This window comes from Parasteatoda tepidariorum, chromosome 2, assembly GCF_982258835.1.
Source record: "Parasteatoda tepidariorum strain Cologne lab strain chromosome 2, Ptep-v5.0, whole genome shotgun sequence".
NCBI lineage: Eukaryota > Metazoa > Arthropoda > Arachnida > Araneae > Theridiidae > Parasteatoda > Parasteatoda tepidariorum.
The window spans coordinates 22,218,404-22,246,066 of record NC_141756.1 but is presented as its reverse complement, the minus strand read 5'-3'; the positions used below and the strand labels follow the sequence as shown (position 1 = coordinate 22,246,066).

Genomic DNA, 27,663 nt, shown 5'->3' with positions numbered 1-27,663 from the left:
ACCTTACAGGTCTCACAATAGAATAGATCGTATAATACTTTGTCTTTCAAGATTAACATTTTTGAAAAACACACAAATCCACATCCAATTAGTTTATGGAGAAAACGCTAACTTTTCTGGAAACGTGTTAGTCAAAATACATTCTGTATCATACATGTTGGTTGCATGAAGAAAAGATACCCTGAATACTCTTTCTTCCATTGTATAAATTTTGCCAATAATAAATAAAGCAACCCAAAGTATTAAAAGAAACAAGTAGATTTTATTAAACAAAACAATAATTCTTATGTACAGAGATTATTTTTTCTTCTTCATCTTTCTTTGTTGCTTCTGATTTCTTTGTTTTTTTGCCTCCCTTTTATTTGTTTTGAACAGCATTTTTTCTTTTCTCTGATCTTTTTTCATTCTTGGATCCACAACTCTAAACTTTCCTTTCAGACCTTGAGGACGGCTGACCCTACGTCCGACACCTTTCTTAGCCACTATGTATGTCACATTACGATCTTCTTTGGGTAGAGCCCTCTTGTATATACTGTGAAGGAAAAATTTTAATATAACATGTTTCAAAATTGAATTAACTTAAACATATTAGTAGTAATTAATATAACCAGATGTATGCAACAAAAAAAAAAAGACTTTTTAAAAGTAACGTTCCCAAGTATTGTTCCCTATTTGTAAAATTACGATGACAATCTGATTAAAAAAAACTTTAATAAATTGTAGATATAAACCAAATCAAATTTTTAAAATATAAATCATAGAAAATTTTATATATTCTAAAAAAAGTTAATAAGTATATAGCCCCCAATTAAGCCAAACAAATTTCACAATAGGAAAATTTAGTTACTCAAGATTGTTTTCTCTTATAACATTAAGTCATATTGTAACATTAAACATAACATGAGTCCTAAAACAATAAATTAAGTAGAACAAGTGATTTTGCATTTACTTTTGCACCATTTTTTATCAATTTTTTTTAATTTAAAATAATTAAGTCTTGCAATCAAAAGTGGCACATCTGTTCTCTATCAACTGAATAACTATAATAAAAAAAAAAATCGCTTTTTTTAAAATTCTCAATTTTGGAGGCATGACATGTGATAAATGAAAACTCTACTACCAGTTTAAAATTCAGATCAATACAAACACCAATCTATACTCACGCTTTTAGTTGCTCGGCCTTTTCTTGAGAACTCATGTCTGGATGTTCAGTAATTTTTTCAGCTTTCTTTCTAGCCTTTTCCATTCTACGAAGTGCCTATTTGCAAGGAAAAAAATCATTAAAAAACCAGAAACGTTTGTACTACTTATTATATAAAATAAAAAACAATGTTGCCAATTTAAAAGTCAGAATGATTCAACTCAAGGTATGAAATAAAAATAATGCAAAACATAGATATGTTTTACAAGATTAAAAATGAAACCATGGTAAAGAAATTTTAATAACTTTGTTAAAAACATACTAACCTTCCTCTTCTTTCTAGCCCTGGCTTCTACAACTTTTTTTATTGGACGAGCATTTATTTCTCTTAGTCTAGCTTTGTATTCCTTAACCATTTCCTGTAAATATAATATTAGAGTATAGGTAAAAAATATGAGGAAAATTTTGAACAACTGTCAATTACAGCAATGTCTTTTACTAAGATTCAGGATAAGAACAAAACAGGAGTGACCACAATCATTGCCTAAGGCAATCTCCTATATGACAATATCTGGCACTTTTGGAGTTGTCACCAAGAAGTGTCTGTGTGAAGTGAAGAAAATGATAGCAAGGTAAACATCTTTCAAAAAAGAACGAAAAATCCAAAAATCTTATGAGGAAAAAAAAATTTTAAAAATGGCAGGAAAATTTATCGAATTTCGTTCCGGTGTTTTGGTTTTCCGGTTTTCTGATTTCCGGATAACGGGTTCTGTACTGTAATTATTTCTTTAATAAAAAAGTGAAAGAAGACTATATCAAGGACAATGTTAAATTCAAATAAATAAATGTTAACCATTGCATTTGGAGATGCGACTACTTAAAGAGACTTTCAAAACTTAACTTAACTTAACTCAAAATTTGCATACTTACCATATAATAGTTGAATCCCACTAAATAAAAGGGTTTTTAAACACCGAATTGTTACAAATTTCAACATTTAGAGGGGTTAAGGTATTTTAAAGGTGGTACAGTGGTGAATGAAGTTTGAAGAGCTGAAACCATTTTTTTTCTCTTTTCATTAATAATGTTTTTTTTACTACATTTTATATTTGTTTCAAAAAATAAAATTTTATTATTAAGCATTGTTGATTCCTAATTTTGCAAATAGAAATAATTCAGAGCTCACTTCCCTGGTATTCTTAATAAGCCATAACCTCATTATTAGAATAAGCATTTGTTCGCCGGGCGCAAGGAAATTCAACTATTTCTTTCCATTTTTATTTTATTTAATCCTTGTGTGTTTAAAAAAATCCAAAAGTTAGAGGAGATCTAAATTTTTTTGGCAACTTTTTGCTTGAGCCTTGCTAACTGAAAAGTAATTAAGCTTTCACTACCCTCGACTTATTATTATGCTAATTGAGCAATAGATGATATATTTTCTCATTACCTAAAAGTGGACTCATTGCGATAATCCAAAAAATATCAAGCTGATTGAAAAATACAGGACACATTTTCAATTAACCTATGGCAAGTACCTATACCTATAAAGAGAACTTTACTTACAGCAGTTACAGGTAACTGTTTCTTATAATGTTTCTTTTCATCACTCACAAACCAAGCAGGCAAATTTTCATCATTTGATGCATACCTGTGAATAAGCAAATAATTACATAAGAAAAGAATCAATGCATTTACTTGAAAACAATTTCTTTTAAGCATAAAGCCTACCTGTTGTATGCACTTTCGATTATATCTCTCTTTAATTTCTTAGACTGCACTATTAAAGACCCTAGAGCTAATCCTTCAGGGTCCAACCGCACTTTTTTTCTTTTTTCTTTCTTACCTATAAAATTGACAATTAAACTGTATGATAAATAAAACTCTAAACTGAAAGTTCAAAATTTTGCATAGTCATTTTACAAAATATTTTTTTAAGTAACATCTCAAAAAAAAAAAAGGAAAAAACTATTCCCAAGAAATTGGAAAAGAATCCAATTTTATCCATTAACTTAAAAGAGATATACAGAAAAGACAAAAAAAAAATTTTTTTTTAAAGAATCAAGTAAAATATACACTACTAAATCAGCTAGCAATTGGAGAACGATTAAAAATACAAGGAGAGTTTTGGTCTTTACTTTAGCCAATCATTTAAGAATACTATGGCTATCTTTACTTATAGTTTTGGTAGTAAACAAAATAAAAACATAAGTTTAAACATATACCAACCTAAAATGATTAAATTCTAGGAGATTTTACAAACTGACAAACATACTATGCAAATAACAACACAAAATTGAAACAATCCACACAAATTTAGCTTATTTTTACATTGAAAAATGGGAGTAAAAGAAGAAAAAAAATACTACTGTAATAAATGATTTTATACCATCTAGAATAGTAATTAAAAATCAAGTTAAAATTAATGCAATAAAAATAATTCATACAAATAGCGCTAGAAATGCTAAAAAAAAGCTACTGAATCTTCAGACCAGTAAACTTACAGTGGGTGACAGGCATGCGCCTGAAGTTTAATACTAAAATATATTTCTATAAATCTAAAAGTTTTTTCACTCACCTTTTTCTTCCTTTTTTTGGACAAAATAATTAATAATTTAATTTGAATGATATAACTTTCTTTTTGGAAAATCGTTCAAATTCTTTTTAGTACACTTAACTAATTAGCTTTGTTTAAGAATGGAAATAAAATTTAAAGGAGTAAACCACTGCTTAAAAAAGTAACAGAACTAAAGGAGGTGAGCAAAAAGTGAAGTAGAATTTACAGAAAATTTCTTTTAATTTTTACAGGTTATTTATTAAAGAGTTAAATGTTCTAGTGGACCACACACATTAAATGCTTACAAAAAAATTTCACTCAATGAATTCTTCCACACTAAAGAAAAATTAATTCCTTTTTACTTTGAGAAATACATGATTTGACTGTATTTTACAAGATTTGAAGAAGAGAGTTGAGTGTTTCTTACGAAATTTGAAAAACACAGTTTTCTAGAAGATTTGCAGACAGTATTTCACAAGATTAATTTTAAATTATTGTACATTATTGATATTCATTTTTAAGAGCAGATGAAACAGCAAAGGCTGAATAGAACATTAATCACAACACCAAATTTAAAATCTTAACTATTAAAATCACAGAAATAGAAACACTTACCAGAAGCAGATTCCTTATCACTGGGTGTTTTCAAAATTCCTTTTAATTCCTTATCATTTTTTTGGTCAGCTGAAAACATTTAATTCAAAACAGTTACTATACAGATAAAATATTTAACTTAAAGTTACACAGGGGCCAGAAATAAAATTGCAATTAAAACATTTCATACCCATAAATCTAAAAACAGGTCAGTTAAAAAAATATGGCATTTCTAGTTCAAAAAAGAAATTTAAAATAAAGTATGCCAAAATCATATGCTGTCATTCATATTAAATTAAAACTAAATTTTTTTAAGCTCATAATATTAAATTTTCATCCAAGTCACAACATTAAATTTATACTATAAATTCATATAAATTTAACGTCATGACATTTTCATTACATTTTATAAATTTTCAAAGTTCATAAAATATAACGTTAGTTAACAGATCACAGGATGCAAAAATTCTACTTAAATGTGCTATAAAATATAAAAGTTTGTACAGGAAATTTAAAATAAGAATAACACATCACAGAACGAAAAGTCTTAAAATATCTATCAAAAGAAAGCATATGAAAAAATGTATAAAATAAGGGCATTTAAAGTATTTATATACTTTTTTCTTCTTTTTGTACTCAAGGTGTACTTAAGAGTCAACAAACTGTCTAGCTTTCTTATATAAATCATGATGAAAGAGAATAAAATAAGTCAAAAGAATCCCATGCCTGACATTAAAACGCCGAAATGTAATTGCGCACAGATTTTGGGTGTGTTTTGATTGATTAAGACACCTCTGTTCAAATTGAACCACAAAACGATTACAGCTTTGGATAGTTCTACATATGAATTTTTCCCATGTCACCAATCTTGTCTGATATCACTATGACTATTTACATGAAGTAAATTACAATTGTCTGTTTCAAAAAAAAAAAATATTTTAAATATTAAATTAAATAAAATGAAAAATAAAATTCATAGCATTCAAAGCAAGGTCAATACCTGAAGTAGATTCTTTATCAGTAGATTGCATGCCATCCTTTGATTCAGCATCTGAAAATATATAATAGAAATAAATTTCAAAAAAAAATTTTAAAAAAAATATTCATCTAATGAAACATTTGTTTAATAACTATATTAACTTACAAATTTAATTATTGGAGCAATGAATTTTAAAAGAAATGAGGAATAAACTAATAAATTATGCAGTTAATATTTTTTTGCATGAGAATCTTTCGTTGCATTTATACAATCCGTAATTATAAATGTTTAAATCACCCAATCACCATGCTTCTACAACTCATTTATGCCTGTATAGCTGCTAAAAACATTAATTCTTAAAATAAAATTGCTAAAATTAGATTTAAAAATATATTATGAAGTATTTCTTTGCATAACTTCTTTAATAAGTTATAATAAAACAAAATAGTATCAAGAAGCCTTAATTTTATCTCTTTTTTATGAAATGCAACAAAGGCAACGATCAGAAAATTTTGAACCTGTTTTAAGAGACTCAAGTTAATACCTTTTTTCTTCTTCTTTGCTTCCATGGTTTCTGCGAGTAGATCCAGCTCTAAATCACTTTCTTCTTCAGCATCAGCAAAATCGTCTTTATCGAACCACCTGTTAATAGTATCCTTTACTCTGTCAGGCCTTTCCACTAAGTCAACCATCAAGGGATTCCTTTTACCTTCCAATATAGCCTCTGTCACTTCAGCCTCTTCATCACTGTGTGCCTCAGAGTCACTGAAAGAAAGCCAAAACACTGGTTATCAATAATACTATGCAGCACAACAGTAGGTACTACAGATTACTACAGCATCTGCATATTATTATTTATCTCAGATTAAAGTTGGGGTAGAAGTGACTAAACTATTGAAAGAAAATAAGAAAAAATTAAAGAGCAAAGAAATTATATCCTGAGTCATGAAAAATGAGGAACAATTTTTTCCTAATTTAAAATCCAACACTAAAAAGTCATTCCAGTCAGTGCAAGAGATGTTAATTTATTTTAAAACCGACAAATAGTCGACTCAATTCTGAGTTTATGACTACCTAAGTTCAACTTCGTATCCTTGAAGTTTTAAACCCAATCCAGAAGAAATAGGAATTCCTGGATCAGGTACTGGGAAAATTTGCCTTCATGGAGGATTTTTTGAACGAACAAATTCACATTTGAGTTACATAGAGAGGAAAACCTCCCATGGTTAGCCTAACGGCAAGGGGATTCTAACTCATGATACATTTACCACTGAAGATATTTAACGCCAGCACTTTGTTCGGTGTGAACTGGGTGCGGAATTTGAATCGACCAGCTATGGCTGGGATCGAACCCGGGTTACCTCATTGGGAGGCGAGCATTCATCTCCTGGGCCACCACTGCTCAGTGCAAGAGATTGGAAATATTCCTCTGACATAAGCAAAGGTTTTCTAAATTGCCAAAAACATTCAATAAAAATAATGATTATCTCTAAAAATAGTTAAAAAAAAATTTTTTTTTTAATTATTTGTGTATCCAGATGAATTTAATTTTTAAAAAAATAATGTAATATTCTATAAAGTCTGAATAGAAATAGCATAAATTTTTAAAAAATAATTTTTTTTTTTGAGTGAAGAGATCACTGGGAGATTTTGTTTCAATAAAGCAAAACGCTAGTTGTAATTTTTTATCTAACTGATACCTCACAAGTCATATTTCTTATAAATAATAAAAGAAACAGGAATATATATGATATTTATTTGAATATGCATATTTAAATACATTTAATTTAATTACCTAAACAGAAATTAAGTTCTTTCATGCAGGAAATATTTTTGAGTTTTCTATATTTCTTATCTTACCCTAAATTATTTTGAATTGAAAATTATGTATCAACAAGAAAGAAAGCAATGATTTTAAAAAAAAAAATTAACCTTTTCATTTCAAGACTTTCTTTTTCTTTTAAAAAGTCCTTTTGTAATTGTTACACAAAATCTGTATTAGTAAATATGCATGCACTGTTCACAAACTAATAATAAAAACATGTGATTCTTAAGAATGTCAACAACAAAAAATACCTCTCAAATTCTAATTCACTGCCTTCGTTTTCATCACTTGAATAAAAATAGTCTTCTTTTTCAGCAGCCTCTGCTTCAGTTCGATGATCATCTTCCACATGTCGATCGTAGGGCATGAAAGATTTTTTGTATTCTAAGATGTTATCTGCATCCATTTCAGGAGGTTCAAAATTAAATTCTAAATTATCTTCATCTTCTACCTGTAACAACTCCTGCATAGAGAATAATAAAAACAGTAAATAAGAGACATAAGTAACATATAAGTGTAATAATGTGCAAAAGTATTTATATCAAATTATCAAAATCATGATAAAAATATATTCCAAAAATATATATATTAGTCTGAAGTTTGAGCTAGTTTAAGAAGACAACCTTCCATAGACAATGTGATTGGATTACTGAGCATTTAACTTTAAAATATGAGTCTACGAACAGAAAAGTTTTTCTTACTGGAATTTACTTAGCTATCTTTTATTTTAAGATTAAAACAAACTTAAATTAAGATTTTAAAACGCATGACTATAAACAATAAGCTAGAAAAATTAACATCAAATATTAATGAGAAAAAAATTATAAAATAAAAAAGCTGATTTAAGAAAAAAAAATTTTTTTAGCCAACTATTGCAAAATGTATAAAAGCTATTCATTGGAGGAGGAATTTTTAAAATAAATAAAGAGGAATTTTTAAAAATTGATAAAAAGAGACAAAAAAAAAACTTAGTAATCTAATTATTTAAAATGACTGCAATGCTTTTACATCTAAGATTATTAAAATTTACTTGAATAAAAAAAGTTACTGTGTATCATAACGTCATACTTATAAATAAAATAGACATTATATTCAAGTCAAATAGTTAAACTAAATGTCTGAATGACACATATGTGAAAAATTTTAATGATAGCAGAAAAATAAATTTGTTTCAATTGATTTAAAAATCATAAGATTAGAAGAAATAACTGCAACAAATATAATATTAGACAGTTTGGATAACAAAATAATACAATCTAACAAGATGTGAATAACTAAAATAATAATTTAAAAAAAAAAAAAATCTTTTTATTTACATCCTACATTAGTCTCACTTCATTATTTAGTAATAGATCAGGTAGGGTTATGTTTGCATAAAATCAGGCTTATTTTAAAGAAAGTTCTGAAACTGAACTATTAAATTAATTTTATGGAAAAATTTTATACTTTTCATATTGGATCCATATAAATTAACTATAAAGCATAACTTATTTATTTTGTTTAATTGTTTCTTTACAGTAATGCATTCAAAATATAAAAAATGCTTTAAAATATTTTTCTTCATATTATTAAATAAAAAATTAATGTTCATGGCTATCAAATTTAGGTTTCATTTAATATGCAGTCCATTTTGCAGAACTCAACAAAATTTCATCAAAAAGAAAGAAGAGTGTAAGATTATTTGCATATTAGGAATATTAAGGATAGTAAAAATTAATATCTATAGAGGTCAGTTAAAGTATTTTTATTCAATTTAACTATCTAATGAAAATAGCTTTGTTCACCATTAAAAAACTTTAATATGAAGAAAGAAATTTGTGTGAAAACCCATCTATGTCTTTAAATAGTTGTACCATTATGATATTCTGGTAATTTTTTTGATTGTATAATATATCCTTTATATTGTTATCTCTCTATCATTCTTCTCTTAAATAAAATTTTTTTTAAATTTACCTTTAATTATAAAATCCGGGTAAATTTTTCTAAAAACAAATTATTTCAGTTTAAGAGGAAAAAGTAAATATTTGTTAATATATGCCCACGTCATGCCCCAAATTCTCCATCCTTCAATATATCAAATTCATTTCATTTAAAAAAAGAAAATAATAAATAATTCATAAGCAATAAGTCAAAAAGTATAATTTTAATAGTGGTTATTGATAAGGGAATTATTTAAAATATGCAACACAAAGGAGCCAGGTGTAAACCTAAAAAATAAATGGAATAATCCGGTCTTATTTTAGAATTTAAATTCATATTAAAGTGAAAGAATGATTTTGATATAGGAAATATGAAATAATGCATTGTACAACAAAACTGACAAGAAAATAAATCATTAACAGGAAACTGGTAACAGAATATTTTTTTCATTAAAAACAAATTATTGGCACTTGGATAGAAGGAAAACATCATAGTCTATCAACTGTTGAAAACATTCTTAAACCTAGGAAATTTGAGAATATATTTTAAAAATATGACATACTATTTCACTAAACTCATTAATTTACATAATTGCTTTACAATTTAATTCACAATGGTAAAAAGCTAATCAATTTGGAATCTAAATTTTTTATACGATAATTGACTTCTTACACTTTTATTCTTAATTTGAGACAGCTTAAACAAATCTCTGTCTTCCTCAATAATGGGATCATCATCTTTAATAATCATCTTCAAGTTGATGCGATCATGCAATTTCTTCCTCTCTTTCAAAGCTTTTTTCTTCTTTCTTTTTGCATCTTGGAGTTTAGATAATTCCAGGTCTTCAGCTTCTTTGACAGCAGATTCAATTAATTTCTCTTCTTTTAACTCTTCTTGATCAATATCATCACTGAAAATTTTAAAATATAAGCAATCAAGACAAAAGAAAGCAAACTCACCTATAATAAAAAATATTCATTAATAAAGAAATAATTCTCGATTCATTTTTCATTCTTAAAAGATCCCTTTCTTTTCTCTAGCTAAAGAATAAAGATGTGTGGCAGTAACAGTAATTTTGTATTTATATATAAAAAATAGAATAAAGATTTATGAAGAAAAAAAAATTATAAAAATAAAATATTCTAAAAAATATTTAAGAATTTAATTTTTTAAAAAATTGAAACGTCGGAAAACAAAATAATTAAAAGATATAATCCTGTCATCAGCTCACATGATTATATCTGCAAAAAAAGAGTGCTTTCTAATATTGTATGTAATTTTTTTTAATTAAATTCTTAAATATTTTATTTTTATAATTTTTCTTCTTCTCTATTCATAAATCTTTATTATATTTTTTTCCATGTTTTCTCGATATTATTAACTAATTTTGAGTTCTGTAAACTTGCAGTGTATAAGCAGTAAAAAAAACTTATTATTTTCTTAATTTTCATTGTTATTCTCTTTTCTTTTTTCCTTTTCGTCTTTATTATGTTACATATACATAATTCATAAACTTGCATATATTTCACTTTTCATTAACTGTATACACGCTACTGTTTAACCCCTTAACGATCGGTTAGTTTTCCATAATTTGGTCATAAAAGTGCCTATTTTTTTGGCTTTTGTATTTGTATTACGTATTTATTAGTGCTGACATTGTGCGCGTTAACTACTGAACACTCCAGCCCGGAAATACCACAGGAGCGAGAAATAGAGGGAGGACCTCACCCCGTCATTTTCAAGGGAGTGAGAAGGAAGGAGGTAAAAAAATGGAACATGGACTTAAATTTTGAATTTAATTAACCAATTAAGTCCAAAAATTTTTCATTAATTTAAAATTTATAAGGTATTTTTTGAATATAATTCAGCTCTGTTACCTTAATTATTAAATTTTTATAAATTTTACCAATTTGGTTTAATTTGTAAATTTTTATCTTGCTTGTACCAATTAATTTATCAAAAATTAAATTTTAATAATACCACTAAACTACTTGGAAGATGTAACCCTCTGTTAGATATGAAATTCAAAATTTTATTTAAAAATTTTAAAGTCAAAATATAAGTTTGAAACCAAATATTCTATTTCTGGAACAGTGGCATTTCAAGAGTTTTATTTTAAAGTTTTCAGTGATTCATTGACTTATGTTGTATACATTTCCTATTCAATATAAATAAGGATGTTTGTTTGTAAATTGGAGGATGAATGTGTTTAGGTTCAATTTTTTTTCTGGCAAGAATTTGCAAGTGGCTGATAATAGAGTAATAGTGATAGAATCAGGGCTGGATTAACCTATAGGCACACTAGGCACGTGCCTAGGGCCTACGAAAAATTTGGGAGAAAAAATTTTTAAAGAAAAAATCTAACGTAGTGGAATAAGAAAAACAGTTTTGTTTTTCTGATTCCACTGCGTTCGATTTTTTTTTCTTTTCACGATAAATTTCGCACTCAATAAATTCTTTTTATTCATAAATTTTATCATTAGGTTTTGTTTTTTTTTTAAATTCCGTTCATCTTGCCTTGTTCCGGGTTTTAATATTTATGCTAGTGCCTTTTTTAACTATCGTTTCGGTTCGATAATTTCCAAGTGTTTTGATTTAGATTAATAAGTTTTCCTTTTATTTTATTGTCCCCTCCCCCCGTTTCTTTTTTCTCTTACTATATGCATTACACTTGTCGGTATTGCAGATAAAGTTCGATAAACAAATTCGTAAATTAAAATCCATATTAATAAAAATGTAAAAAAAAAAAATATGCAAGAAAATTTTAGCATATATTTTGAAAAATGGGGAGGAGTGAGGGAAGGAGGGGGGGCCCAAAAACGTCCGGCTATGCCTAGGGCCTACGAAAGGTATAATCCGGCTCTGTGCCTAGGGCCTACGAAAGGTATAATCCGGCTCTGGATAGAATACTTAGTATTGCAAGATATGCACTTTTTCATACTCAGTGCTTATCTTTATGATGAATTTCTAACTATTGAAAGGAAATTCTTTCTTATAAGGTGTTGATGGTTTTCAGAAGGTGATACTCTTTTTCTTGTGTTATTTGGCAATGATAGAGAGTTCAAATTTTAAATGAAACGGTTTATTAATATGTTCTCCTAAAATATTGGTATTGAATAGATTCATGCTATTAATAGTTTCTTCTTTCAGATTTTTAAAATTTATTTTACTTCAGTGATAAATGTTTCAACTGAATAATTTTTCCCTTTTGTGAGTAACATTTTTTATTTGTCTCATCTCATTTACAAATTTTAAATGCTCTTAATACTATGTCTAAGAGATGCATAACTATACAACAAACAATAATCTTGTTAGAAAAACAGGCTATTAAGATTTGGAAGATTTAGATATTTGTCATCTAAAGCCTGGTGAACCAAGCATTTTAAAAGACAAAGAAAATAACATAGAGCCTGTTATACCATTATAAGTATTTATTATTTTTTTTTAAAGTATTATTAGAGAAGATGAAAAGTGAAAGTTCAATTACAAAATTGAATAAGAAAGTGAAATTTGATGATTCAACAGAATTAAAAATTTGGAAACTACTTCGTAAAAATGTCATGAACAAATGAATTGTGCTCCTTTTAATGTATTTTACAAACTATTACTGGAGAATACATAGAATATCTCAACAATATATAATCATTTTATGATTTAAAAAAGTTTAAACTATTAACAAACTGATACTTTACATTTTTATGGACTTCTAAGAGGATACCATTTCGCTCTGGCTGATGATATATACTTAACACAACTGAAGTTATCTGGATAACCGTCAGTAAAAAATGCTTCAGACAAACGTTCCAAAAATGGAAATTCTTTAAAAATGCACTTAAAAAAATTTGTTTCACTCAGTTATTTTTATTTTATTGTTTTCAGAAGCTCTTTAGTATTGAATTTACCTAATTTTAATTTACATAGTTTAACCTTTCTTAATAAGGTTAAACATTTAAATTATAGTGAAAATAATAAAATTATCATCCTTAAAGTTCTGATTATAAAAGAGAAAAAATTAAATTTATCTTTATAATAAAAGAGATTGTAAGAGAAACACAAAACACATTGGATACATGAACTTCCAAAGTACTTCTTTCTTGTTACCACATGAGGAAAATGTTACAAATAGAGTAAATGTAGACAATAACAGAACATCCAATAAAATAAAGTCTTTACAGTAAAAAAAAATTATAATACCTTAAGATTTAAATTTATCTATATTAAACTGAACAAATTACAAGACAAGCAGAATCTACCAGGTTAGGAGAATCTAAAATATGGATGATTTTTAATAATCCTGTAATTTCTAAAAAAGATACAGGGTTACCAAAAATGCATACTTTTACAAACTTTAAACTGGGAGAATAATCAGTTATCATGTTCAATTTTTAATATAATCTTGACTAAAACTTTTAAAAAAATTAACACAACGAATGAGAAATAGAAAGTGAAAAAAAATGAATAAATAATTACAGGGAAGAAAATTACAATGAATCTGGACAGATTTAAAATTACCGACAGATAAAAAATTTCAAATTTTAATTGAATAAATAATGTTGATTACCTTTTCTCCTCAGGTTTTTCACTTCCTTTAACAATTGATGCCATCTGTTTCTTCCAACCTAATAGTAGCCTAAAATAATAAAATGCATACAAAAATTAAATACAACATTTCAATATGATATAGACAGCTACTAAGTGGTATTAAAATATTAATGAACAAATATTTTTTCCCTTTTTTGCACTTTAAACTATTATGACAAGATAATGAAGTCTTTAATAAAAACATCAATTTGAATTATTCATATTTTGCAGTATCAAAATCAAATCAATTAAACAAATAATCAAACAATAAAACATAAATATAGCTATGACATTTAAAAAAAATCTCCGTATGAAAGGCGATAAGATTTTATGAATAAAGTTATAATATTATTAAAAAAATAGCTATACGTATAGGATAAATAATCAGTTTTGAATGATTAGTAATTCAAATAGACTAACTTTAGATCAGCTTTTCCCAAAACTTTAATATCTTTACAACACTCTTTCACTTCATCTGTAGTTAACTTGTGATCTCTTATGTCATCATCATCAAAAATAATCTAAAAGTGAGCAAATTTCTAAATAATGAACTAAATTACACGGCTAAATAAAACAACAACAAAAAGTTACATATCAGTATGATAGTATAAAGTTCCTCAAGAAAATTAATGGGCTACATCTCAATATAATACAGCAAAGCATGATAATTTTTATATTGACTTGTTTTGAGAAAATTTAACATTTTAATCATGTAACCCATTAGAATAAAAAATGCTGAAATGGCATGGCAATGACATTCGCCAATATATTTTTGTGCTATAATTGAATTAGCACATACAAGTCAACATACTTTGAGCATTTAAATATTAGACTAGCATGACGAATTTCATAAGGAAATGTAGTATTCTGGAAATGCATGCAGCAAGACAATCACGAATGAAGTTAAATGTACATAAACAGGTAAAAACAAAGAAATAAGCAGCTCAAAAAAAATAATAATAAATAAATAAATAAAATAGAATAGCACAATAAATCATGCAATATATTTAAAATTACATTTATATGATTCGAGCACTAAAAATATAAATTTCTTTATCATTAAAATTAGAACCAGTGTAATATTAAATTTGACACTTATTTTGTTATTTAAAAAGTTATTATTTTACAGTTAAATTTATTTAATTTGTTTAAAAGAAGCTTTGATTTTTTATGCTTATATTTTTTATTTACTGAATAAAATATTAAGAAAAAGATGTGATTTTATTAGTTTAGCTTATTAATCAATATATTTTGACATAATTTTATGGTGCAATATGTTGCATGTTTATATGGTGCTCCTATTAAAGCCAACAAATAATAGCACAAATATAATTTTTAAAAAATTCTACAAACATTTTTTGTCTTATTTTATTCTTTATGAAGATTACCTGAGTGCATTTACTGAGTTTTTCAAGATGATTTTCACAAAAGATGAATTCTGAAGCTTGGAGTGTGCTGTAGACAGACGATTCATCTTCATAGCCTTCAGCTTTCTGTTTCTTATTGGTGACTGCCAGAAGATTTGATTTTGTCTCAACATTTTTCTGATTGACATCTTTAAACAAATGAGAGCCGTCCAAAAATTTAGGATCGATCCGATCGGGAGCTCGATACCCTTGGCAAACCACAAATATTTCAGATGATTCATTTCGAGAGGCTTGTGGCTTTGTTACATGTACCTAAAAGAAACATATGCAGTCATTATGATATAAATAGGAAAGGTTTTATTAATTAAATAAATGTAGAAATAAAAAAACTTACAAGCTTAAACAACTTTTTGAATACCCAAACAAGTGATAAATAATCTTTGGATCGAAAAACCTTTGTTATGAACCAGCCACCCTTTACAAGAAATTCTGTTGCCAACTTCAATGCACTTAAAGTAAGTTGATCTAATGAAAATAAAACAAAATACAATGATAGTAGATTTTATAATATGACTTGTGATTAAATAAGCAATGGTTTGATTATGAATTCCTTACTTTGAGTGAATGCATCCTGTATCCAGTTTTGACCAACATTAGGAGCACCATCATTGAGAACAACATCTGCTTTCCAAGTGCTCAATTGCTTTTTCAATACCTAACCAATAGAAATCACATAGTTAACAGTCAACCAATCAATAAAAAATTAATTTTTGCATTACATATAATTATGAGTGTGACAAAATATAATATAAGTGACATTATTCTGTATATAAACAGCATACCTGGCGACAGCGATCTGTTGTTATATCTTCTTGAAATGTAATTACATTTGGTAAGGACTTTATAGGTACAAGATCAATACCTATATAAAAATTAATTAGAAAAACAGCTTTCAATACAGCACAAAAACATTATGAAGAGAGTTAGCATCAAAAAAAGAATCAAAATTAACAAATCAATAACAAATAAAAATATTTCACGTTCTGATTTTACACTTTTCTTTACATATCACATTATTTAATGACTTTTTCAAACTGATCTTTATTTACATTTGTAGATAATTTTCGTTTAAAAAAAGTAATTAAACAAATAAATAAAAAAAAATAAACAGTTATAATGTGGCAAAAATACACACTTATCATGTGGCACTTATAAAGTCAGTGTCATATTTTGTCAAGATAAAGTGTTGGATTAGAAGATGGCATGTTAGTATAAACATGTTTTATCATAAATAAGATTTTTATATTAAGTTTAGGTTAATTCAAAATCTTACACATACCTCAAAAACATAAAGTCAGTGAAGTGAAGAAGTCAAGACAAAAATAATCAATTGATTTGCTTTATTACATGTTTAATACTAATGTTAGTCCGGGGAGAGAGGAGATAGATTAAAGCAGAATATTCTAATGTGCATCTAAACACATATTTCACACACTGGATTTGAGTTTTACTCCTCAATTTTTCCAGGAGTGAAATCAGTTCTATAAAATTTTTGATGAAATTGCTAGATATTTTTTGCCATTGAATAAAGATATCTTAATGAAAAAGAAGAAAAAAAATCAGTGTAGAATTACCCTTTCCTGTATTCTGAATTTAGAAAAGTAATTATAATTGCTTTAACAGCGCCAATAACTACAGCTGCTTTAAAAGAGGCATTGTAACTCAAACTAGAATAAAATTTAAAAAGCTAGCTTTATAGCAATTGGATAAGGCTTCCAGATTATTTTGTGAAGAACACTTTTTTCATGCTACAAATGTATGTGTCAATTGTAACACGAATTTTGAACATGCTGTTAAATGGTAGGGAGAAAGAAAAAAAAGTTAAATTCCATAGATTTTACTATTATTTCTTTTAAACCTTCTTCTATTTAACCTGTAAATAGAGAAAAAAATTGCAAATAATGAGGAATAATTTTTTTAAGTTAAATATTTAATCAATAATTCTAGTGTGATTACTTTCTCTAATATATTTTAATCAGTTAATCTTTACTAGCATGAACCTGGCATATGGTGTAAACACTTGGTTATAGTAAATAGTTTTAGTGATATCCCTCGAACACACATTTAACTGATATTATACGCTTAAAGTTAGACAGCTGAAAATTTGGTAGTTCACTTATAATAAACAAAAATTTCCTTTCCTTTTTTTGCCAGGAGATATGATTGCAAATTGTCACAATGTTTACGTTTTGTATTTAGATAATATTTACGATTTTATTTATAATTTGTTAGTCTTACACTTATTATTTCAGCGTTTAATTGCATGAGATGGAATGAGTGGGGCCATGCAGAGTTGACAGCAGTGTGATAGCTTTTGGAACATAGTCAGTAGGTGCTTCTTGTTCACTTATTCTAATGTTGGGTGTGTGTCAGTTTTTTGATAGGAGATATGTGTTACTTACAACTATGTGTTGTTTAACTAGAAGCTCGGTTACAGTCTTCTATTTTATAATACTTGATATAATCATTTTATGTTGAAATAAAGAAAGAATTTTAGTTAGAAGTTTGTTGTTTTCATTAAAATAACTCACACAAATTAAGGCATTTCTTTACATTTTATCAAATCTTACTCATGCATGCTTTTTGCTCTGAAACTAGGTAAGAAAAAATTTTACATGGAAAAAAATTTCGGCAACTTTTTTCTGACAAATAAAATTGTAATTGACATTAAATATTCAGAATTCTCCTTTGCAGAAAAAGAGGACTAAAGAAAATAGATTTTTGATCATAGTAATTTACAAGGTATTATCTGCAGTGGCAAATAATTCATAATCAAAACTTTTAACCTTGTGAGTAAAAATTGCTGCAGATTATCTGCTAAGATGTTACGAACTGTCATAAAATCCACAGATATCACGGTTAGTTCAGTGCAGCAATCTACATTTATCTATTATAAACATAACATAATGCATAATATAACTTTAATATATACTTAAAAAATTAATAAAAATATAATATGCATGAATCTTTCTAATGAAAATTTTAAAAGGTGCAAATCAAATACGCAAAAAATGCTTGCTGCCAGATCCAAAAGAGAAATAATGACTTTCAAATTCCTTTCATCCAGCAGAATCTATGACACATAAGAGCTAATGGGCAGCAGTATGTTTTCGTACAAGCAGATAGGCAGTCACACTGGAGATTCAACACTGTTAGATTTGCAGATGCAAATAAGAACCAGAATGACAAGTTTTCCATGGATTAATATATTTTATTAATACCTAGGTTCATGAGTTTCCAACTCGCATCCGTGAATTACACAAAAAATTTACACATGCGAGTTGGAAATATAGTGAAATCCACTCTTTTTCTTAATTATTTATGGTAACTATTGGTAGAGTAAAGATAAATCTATTTACTTTTTAATAATGCTAAAAAAATAGAATTGTGCTTGGGAGTAATTACTGGTTATATTCCAGGAGTTGGTCCCTTTATGTGATTTTTTTTTCAAAATTTGTTGCACATCACAGCTTGGTTATTGCAGAACCTGATCTTTTTTCTGCGTGAATAACAAATAATAAGAGAACAATATATTTCTCCTTAAATATATTTCTAAATTAGATTAGATTTTTATAAACTCAGGAATAGAAATCATGCAATCTGCAGAACTTACATACCTATAATAACACTAGAAACTGGCATAGCTTGTTGTGCTACTTGCAGCCATCCTCCTGGTGCAGCACACAGATCAATTAATACTCGAGATTTTGGAAGAAATTCAAATTTCCTATTCAGCTGAATCAGTTTAAAAGATGCTCTTGAACGATAACCTATGTCACAAGATGAAAAAAATAACTAAATTTTTGGTTTCTATAAATAAATTAATACAATTATAATATCTACTGTTTGACGGTAAACGACTTATATATTTGTCAAAAAATTTTGATGTTCCAAAAGGTCTAGAAATTTAATGAATACAAATTAATTTCACAAAACCTACCTGTTTCTTTAGCTAATTTATAAAATTTATCTTTTCTTTGTTTTCCAACTTTTCCTTTTTTCCCCATTATGAGAATAAAAATGTACAAATATCCTGTACGGAAAATTTATAATCCTCGTGGATTAATTTTGTTTATTTGCGACTGTGAACGCTTCCGGGTGGTCTATTTCTACCCAGTCTGGAAACTTTAGATTTTAGCGCACCTTTATTGTAAATTCTCTATCAATACGCAATTACAAAAACTACATAGTTTTATCTCCTTTTATTGTGTTTCACGTTAGCTGTTGTAATATGCTATTGGCGATGATAAGAAAACGCTCCAAAAATTTATTTTTACCTTTTTTAATTTTATGGCATTGCTATTTTAATATTGCATCATTTGTTTGTATAATTATGACGTACACAAACAAAAATATTTTCTACTTTTTAAATGCTTTAGTCTGGCACGAGGGTATAATAAGTTCAGCATATTTGATGAACTGAAAGAACTGTCTGAACCCGTTTATTCTCCACTCATCTTTCATTCCCTATTTATCAAATACACTTAGTACTTTGAGGTCATATATTTTGAAAGTCATATCTGTTGTGAATATCTAAATTGATACTTTGCACAAATTCGATATTGATAGAGAAGTATTGTTAATTTATTCCCTCTCTCAATTATTACTCACAATTTTTTTTTGTGTGTAATAAAATACAATAATTTTACGTATTTAAATGCTCTGCTATTTTCCACCAATTAACATGTTATAAAGTCATTCCTGTTTTCTATTGTATGTTCACAAATTAAAAAAAAAATTTTGCCCATAGATAAAATTATCCGGGATATTTTCGTATCGGTATCTGTTCTGCGTCTTTTCGTTCCCCTTCTGTGATGTTTTACTTTTTTAAGAGTCGTTACCAGGATGTTACCAAAGTTTGACAACTATTTTGACGTGGATACCGATACAGAAATTTTTCTAAGCTATAAAAAGTTAATATGAAAACCAGTGTAGATTTTTTTTATTCTTCTAAATTCACGCTCTTAACTGAAATCATAAGCCAGATTGCATACAATGTAAATATTTTATCCATGTGAATTAAAGCTAAGATGAATTTAATTTAGTTTCCTCCCCTTTTAGTTACAGTTATAATTAGAGCCCGGAAGTTCAGGCAAAATGCCATAAATGCCCTTTTCTGCCTTTTTTAAACGTTTTCTTCTGAAAATGCCTTTTTTGTTCCTTTTGTTCATAAATGCCTATTTCAGTCTAATTTAAAATTTTTCTGCAAAGCTTTTTGTGCTTTTGTCCGAGCTTAAACGCAAAATGAAGAAATTTTGAAGTACAGAAATGATTGACTGTCATCCGACGTATTGTAATGCATTTATAGAGATTAGGACTTTATTCCTTTTGTCTTATTAATATTTTCTCTCCGTCTCTTCGTGATGGCGTCACCTTCGTCGTGGCGTCAGAAAACGTGGCGTCACCTTCGCCCGATGCGCTTTGCAAGGAGAGAGAGAAAGGGAGTGAAAAGATTGGAGTTATTTTTACTTACAGTCAATAGAATTTATTCTTACTTACGGCCCATATAGCCTACACCATTGAATAACTCGTATGCTCTCTTATCTGCAAAACGAATTCACCAAGCTGGTTGAGCACATTGTAGCAGGAGCGCGAAAAAGTTTTCTAGTACTACTAGTTATTTCTAAAATGCCTAAAGTAAAAGCCTACACAAGCAAAAAACTGGACAGTTTTGTGAAAGAATTTGGGTCGGATGTGTTTTCTACTGATGGGAGCATTCTGTTTTGTAAGGCATGCGAGAAGTCAGTAAATTTTGAGAAGAAGTATTTTATATCTCAGCACTTGGAGACATCTAAGCATAAAACAGCAAAAGATAAAAAAGATGGGAAAACACCAACTCTGATTCCCACTTGTTTTCAATCATCTTCTCGCAAATCGGAATTTGCAATGGATTTATGCAGATCATTTGTAGATGCCGGCATTCCGCTGTGGAAACTTGAAAATAAAAGTATACGAGCTTTTTTGCAAAAATATACGAATCAAAGTGTGCCCTGTGAATCAACTTTAAGGAAAACTTATTTAGATGACTGTTATACCGAAGTTCTTAAAACTATTCAAAATGAAATCGGAACGAAAAGCATATGGCTATCTATAGATGAAACGACAGATGTAACTGGACGATATGTTGCGAATGTTATTGTTGGTGTTATGGACCCATTTGAAAAACATAAAATCTTTTTGTTGACATCTGAACAGTTGCAAAAGACTAACAGTACTACAATTGCACAGTTGTTCACTAATGCACTGGCTTTACTTTGGCCAAATGGTACTGAGCATGAAAGAGTGCTATTATTTCTTACAGATGCAGCCTCCTACATGAAAAAAGCTGGAAATGCCTTAAAAGTTTTATTTCCTAATATGATCCATCTAACGTGCCTTGCTCATGCATTGCACAGGATAGCAGAGGAAATAAGAGGTCTCTATCCTGAGGTAGACTCGCTTGTTTCTAGTGTGAAAAAAGTATTTGTGAAAGCCCCTTCAAGAGTTCAAGTGTTCAAAGAAATTGCACCAGACATTCAATTACCTCCTAAACCGATCCTTACGAGATGGGGAACATGGATTTCAGCAGTCTCATACTACTGCACAAATTTTGAGGAAGTTACTCGAGTCCTTACCAGCTTTTCGGATGAAGAGGCAATATCCATAAGAAAAAGTAAAAATCTGCTTAGCAGTTCTAAAATTAAAAATGAACTGACTTTTATTTCAACTTATTTTGGGAAGCTCCCTGGAGCTATTGAGCACATGGAAAAAAGAAATATGTCTTTGTCCGAGTCACTAAAGATTTTCGATAATATTATTGAAGAACTAATGTCTGTGCCTGGACCATTTGGTGACATAATAAGGAAGAAATGTGAAAGCGTCATCTCTGCAAATACAGACTTTGAATGCATCAAGGACATTGCAAAAGTACTTTCTGGTGATACTACAGTTGAATTAACCATATCTCCTACCATGGCAAGTTGTTTTAGGTACGCGCCCATAACTTCTGTCGAAGTAGAAAGATCCTTCTCTTTGTTTAAAACTATATTGACTGACAGGAGACAAAATTTCTCTTTCGAAAATTTGAAAAAGCATCTAGTTGTGATGTGCAACAACAACCAATCATCAGAATAAATTTGCATACAATATTATTGTAAGTACGAGTTTTAAATTTTTATTTCGCACCTACGCAGTTGAGGTTTTTTTTTTGTGCAATTATGTCCACTTCTTTTGTACTATTGCTACGGCAGTCGAGTGAAATGAATATGTAGGTATACCGGATACTTCTAGCAACTTTTTTTATACCTTGGATACCTATATAGGCTTTTAGGCATTACCAACTACCATTTTGCTCCAATTTTAAGTGCCTTTTTTAAGTGCCTATTTCAAGCTTTTTAAATGCCTTTTTGCCTGCCTATTTTTGCATTTTTTATTGCCTGAAATTCCGGGCTTTAGTTATAATGTATTGGCAAGATTTCTTTCATGTCTTCAGATGTTTTTTTTTTTTTTTTTACCATCAAGAAACGATGTTATCTCTGTTAATATTTTTTAATAATGGTGGACAAAGCTGTAGTAAATCTAACAATTCATAAGCTGTTGCTGTCTGATATTTTTTCTGTCTTACTAGCAAATTGAAATAGAACTTATTAGTTTAACCTTTTGCATCTCGCTGTATTCGAGTCATAAAAAATAGTGTTTAGCTTGCTTAGAGCTCTATCTATACTTGGTGGAGTAAATGAAAACAATATCTGGAAAAGGAGATTTAACTTTGAACTGTACAAGATTTATAAACAACATTATAAATATTATTAAATACATAAAAATAAATAGAATGAATTGGATGGCCCACGTGATTCAAATAAGTGATGACAATACAATAAAAAAGATACTGCTTTTTTGATTTATGGAACAAGAAAGCGGGGGAGGCCGCGGTTGAGATGAGCTGTCTCAGTGGAGTCTGATTTCATCGCAATTAATGAAAGGAATTGGAGATCAAAGGTAAATCGGAAGTCGGCATGGAGAAATCTTCAGAGGAAATCATTGGTTCACATTGGGCTGTCTGGCCAACTATGATGATGATGATGAGAGCTCTATTTAAAATGTTGATGCAATTATATGAATGAATTAATAACCTAATTTTTTACTGTGCACATTAGAATCTAATTTACTGTGTTAATTATGTTATACAATAAAAAAATTCACTAAATATGAATTAAAAATAAATAAAATATATTTTTTTAATCTTTATTTTTCTATACACAACTGATTGGTTATACTTGCTTTAAAAATTAAGCAATCTATGTTATTAAAGAATGTTAGCTTTTTTGTTATACTGACTTTTTGCTTTTTCAGAATGCCTCTTTGCGTATTTTATACCAATGTACCAGGCACAAATGTACCTAAAGACTTTGAAGTTGAACTTTGTAAAGTTCTTGCTGAAGTGCTATCAAAGCCTATTGAGGTAATATTTCTTTTAAGAAATTTTAGATGCTATAAAAATGAATGCATGTTAATTTTATACGGATATTTTTAATAATCTTTTTCTAAATAATCTTCATGTACCTTGAATCAAGATAAAAAGTTTTTTACAATCATTGGTAATAAAATTAATTTTTAAAATCTTGTGGAAAATTTACTTACTAAAGTTTATCAAAAATCAATATACATCCTTATTTAATTGAACTAGAGCTCTTATATCCTTTCAAGATGCACCAATTTTATTAAAACCGAAGCAAGCTGCATTATTTATTACTTGAACTTGAATTATATTTGTGTGTAATTTTATTTGTACTGATTGATTTTTTATTTTATTTTCATACTGTAAAGATATACTTTGACTAAAATTTTGTATTTTATTTCACTTTTTGTTGATCTATAAAGAATATTGTCTAAATTTGTTTGACAAGTACTCCTGCTTGAGCTAGAAGTACTCCTACTTGCTTGAAAAGTAGAATATCTATCTTGAACGTACATGTGTGTTCTTTATAATCAAAGGTTAAGAGAGAACTGAATTTAATAATTTAAAATAAATTCTAAATAAATTTTTTTTTCATATTTAATTTGAGTTTTTATTTATTTAAATTTAGAAAGTTACTGTCAATGTTTTCACCGATCAAAGGATGGTGCGTGGAGGATCCTCTGAACCTACATGTTGGATGAATCTGTGGTCTATAAATGTCTTTAGTGCTGAAAATAACCCATTATATGCTTCAAAATTATATCCTTTTATATCTGAAGCTTTAGGAATTAAAAATGACAAGTAAGATAATCTCATGCCATTATAAGCATTACATATTTCCTAAATTTTATTTTCATTTATGTCTTAACTTTATATTCATATTCAGTAAATATAACAGCTAATTCTTTATTCAATGCAACACCTCTCAGATATGAAATTCTATTTTTAATCTTTAAGGGCCTTACATTAAGCTAACTTAGATTACTGCCTTATAGTGCCAGAAAAAAATTAAATAAAATTCATGTTTATGATTAAAATATTTAAATATAAATATATAGAAATATTAATGTTTGACATCTGTCCATATTAATGAAGATAAGTTTTCAAAATATGGAAATAGAAGTTTAAAATGTACGCTTCTATTTTCATATATCTGGAAATCTTGTTATAAAAACATTTTAAAAAATTTTTGAAAACTGCCTTTAATTATGAGTACATTTGAATTCGCTAGTCACTTTATATATTATATTTTGAATTTTATTCTCTATTTTCTTGAATTTTTTTTTTTGTTTAATTGTTTTATTTTGCATTTTTTGCTTAATAAGCTCAATTTTCATTAAAAAAATTTTGTTGCTCCTCACACTTTTGTATTGATATATTTTGCTTTGGTTATATTAATACAATATAAGAAAGTACTATTTTTTGCGCATATGATCGCGTGAGCTGATGACTAGATAATATCGTTTCTTATTTTATTTTTCAATTTTTTAAAAAAATTTTAATTTTTTCACAGTAAATAAAATTTGTTATTTTTTTTCATTTTCTTAGTCAAGTCTCTTTTTTTCTTTTATCTTTTATTTTTGTCTTCATTATATTATTAAATATATATATATACATATTAGTTTTACCTAGGGATCAATGAGGTGGTTGAGGCGGCCTTGCTACCTTTAACTATATCGATAGCATAAAAAAAAAATCTTATTATATGTATACTTCTTTTTGTGTCTAATTGTTTGATTTCATTTTTTTTCCTCTTTTAGAATTGTACTTCTATTCCATGATATCAAAGCAGAACAATTAGGAAAGCCTTCCTAATGTAATTTATTCATATATTTACTACTGATGTATATCCAGCTTCTGTTTTTACTATATAATGACAGATTATCCTATTATACTTCTACACTTTTTAAAGGTTTCACTTCGTTAAATTTTTATTTTTTGTAACATTTGAATCTTAAATGTGAATGTTTTATCGATTAAAAACAGCCTCTTTTTAATACGCTTTAACTGTTGTAATTCAACAGTAGATTAGAAAACACTTTGTAGGAGAATAATTCAAGTTACTATTGTTAAACTGATCTGCCTTAAGACATTTTTATATTCTGTGTGACAACTTGCAGAAAACTTAGCAACATAATCTCATTTCTTATCTTTCCAGTGTTGAATATTACAGAGAGAATTTTATCTATTAATTTGTTAAAAATAGAAAATTTAATTGATGTTTATAAAATTTAGAAATTAAATAATCGAATGTAACTGAGTTATTAAACATTTTATAAATTTAATAGAAATGTATTGCTTACTGTAATTGTTCAAATTGTTATATACATTTAGAATCTGATAAACATTTTTCAGATACTTTAAATCTTAAGAATACTATATATTTTTACACTGTTAAATAAACTTTGGTTTCTTTTTATATCATATGTTACTTTTTTCATCACAATTTTTGATGTTTAGAGTAAAATCTGCTTTTTTAGTTATTTCAAAATGTCTTAGCATTTTCTTTTACACACACTGGATTTAATATTTTAACGCTACAATCAGAGTTAGTTTGCCTTTCAACATTGCAAGATGCAAGTTATTCATTCCTGTAACCTTTTTATTTATTGCAGACACTTATACTTTTTTTGCGCCATTTATTTTGATATAATAACATGTCAGAGATAGATTTTTAAATTTATATTAAGTTAATATCTATCATTTATAATTTATTTGTGAACAAATATTTAATTTATGATATGAATGCCTTATTCTCATGCTTAATCTGCCATATATGTAATGAAACAAGTGTAAGTTTTGTTTTAAAACTTATGTAGAAACTTTTATAATATATTCATACTATGCAATAATATTCTGGTCAATGTGAAATATGATCTACTTATTGGTTATTTTGTTTCTTTTCTAATTTTTCTTGATTAATATGTAGGTTATACTAGATTATTTTGTAGACTACATTATTTTAATTAAAAAAAATAGCTGAACACTTAACTTTAATTGTTTTTGTTAATCATTTTGCCTACCATTTAAATTCAGAAATTAAAAATGGTGCTATCTCTACCAGTTTTACCTATTAGGCTCCTATTTTTTCTTTTTAAAAAGTTTTAAAAAAGGCATCATAAGCTGTATAGATTTATTTTGTTTTTGTTTTAAAATTTTCAAAAATGGTAGCCTATATCAAGCCTCGGGTTGTTAATAAAGCCTTATTTATTTTCAAATCCAACCTGGAAGTAATTTTTTGCAGTGTCTAGTTAAAAAGTTTTAAGTAATTTACATCATATAGTGCAATATTTTCTCATTCACATACATAAATTGTTATTTCCATAATGTTATATCACTGCTATAATAACCTTCTTTAGCCATGATATATAATTTTAATATACAATTATACTAATTATCATGAGTAACATGTTATTTTTGGAACAGTTTGGAAAATGTCTCAAAAATCAATTAATTTCATCTAGTCATGATTTATTTTGACTGCCATCATAAAACATTTTTTCATAGGTAAAATTAATTTTTGAACAGTGCTAATTTTTGAACTATAGCTGTTATGTTTAATGATAATCCTTTCTATCCATAATATATTAATATAGTTACTTTGTTGCCTTCACTTTATAAGTTGGAAGTTAAGCTGAAACTATTTATATTTAATGTGAATTTGTTATTTTGTTTTATCTAATTTGTATCTAGTCATTTAAGAAACTGTTTCATACTAATAAATGTCAAGTAAAGTTTAACTATAATTATTTGTTTATCTGACAAACGTATTTTGTACTTTAACAAAATGAGAAAAATTAGCTTTCAAATGAACAAAATAATTTTAGTATAATTTTATCCAATTAGATTTATAATACCCTCCATATGTGTTGTGGCAATATTATATAATTTTATTGTATGTTTAAATATTTCAAATGCTGCCATTTGAATGTTCCTTATGTACAGCGATGTTTTACTGCTAATAAATTTTATATTCATATTATATAAATCTTTCATATTTTTTTCTTTAATTTAATTCATCACTAACTCATTAAAATTAAAAAATTTATTTAAAAATGTATTACAATTTGAATCATTTTATAATAATATCATTTTATAACCTAATAAATATTAAGTTTATTAGTTTTTATTTATTTTCATAAAACAGAGATGATTTTGCTCCGGAAAAAATCCGGATTTTTCACTTACCGCAATCCGGAAATCCA

General features: G+C 27.4%; 2 protein-coding genes across 3 annotated transcripts; one reads left to right on the top strand and one right to left on the bottom strand.

The window, feature by feature from the left end:
• Nucleotides 1–242: 242 nt before the first annotated feature.
• On the bottom strand, nucleotides 243–19,266 carry LOC107439419 (pre-rRNA 2'-O-ribose RNA methyltransferase FTSJ3). Its single transcript, XM_016052012.5, has 18 exons — nucleotides 18,962–19,266; nucleotides 18,639–18,791; nucleotides 15,804–15,883; nucleotides 15,577–15,676; nucleotides 15,356–15,486; nucleotides 14,983–15,273; nucleotides 14,015–14,115; nucleotides 13,575–13,643; nucleotides 9,686–9,923; nucleotides 7,345–7,556; nucleotides 5,813–6,033; nucleotides 5,290–5,340; nucleotides 4,311–4,379; nucleotides 2,870–2,984; nucleotides 2,705–2,789; nucleotides 1,468–1,560; nucleotides 1,164–1,258; nucleotides 243–532 (listed from the first exon to the last, which is right to left on the bottom strand). The coding sequence occupies exons 1-18, from the start codon at nucleotides 19,026–19,028 to the stop codon at nucleotides 298–300; spliced, it is 2,406 nt and encodes an 801-aa protein (XP_015907498.4). The 5' UTR covers nucleotides 19,029–19,266; the 3' UTR covers nucleotides 243–297.
• A 67-nt stretch (nucleotides 19,267–19,333) lies between these two features.
• Nucleotides 19,334–27,446, top strand: LOC107439420 (D-dopachrome decarboxylase-A). Of its 2 annotated transcripts, none has more exons than XM_016052015.4 (4): nucleotides 19,334–19,594; nucleotides 23,353–23,461; nucleotides 24,087–24,259; nucleotides 25,219–27,446. In XM_016052015.4, the coding sequence occupies exons 2-4, from the start codon at nucleotides 23,354–23,356 to the stop codon at nucleotides 25,271–25,273; spliced, it is 336 nt and encodes a 111-aa protein (XP_015907501.1). In that variant the 5' UTR covers nucleotides 19,334–19,594; nucleotide 23,353; the 3' UTR covers nucleotides 25,274–27,446. The 2 variants fall into 2 exon arrangements, with proteins under 2 accessions (XP_015907501.1, XP_015907499.2); XM_016052013.4 differs by lacking the exon at nucleotides 19,334–19,594 and adding an exon at nucleotides 19,784–19,934.
• Nucleotides 27,447–27,663: the final 217 nt, after the last annotated feature.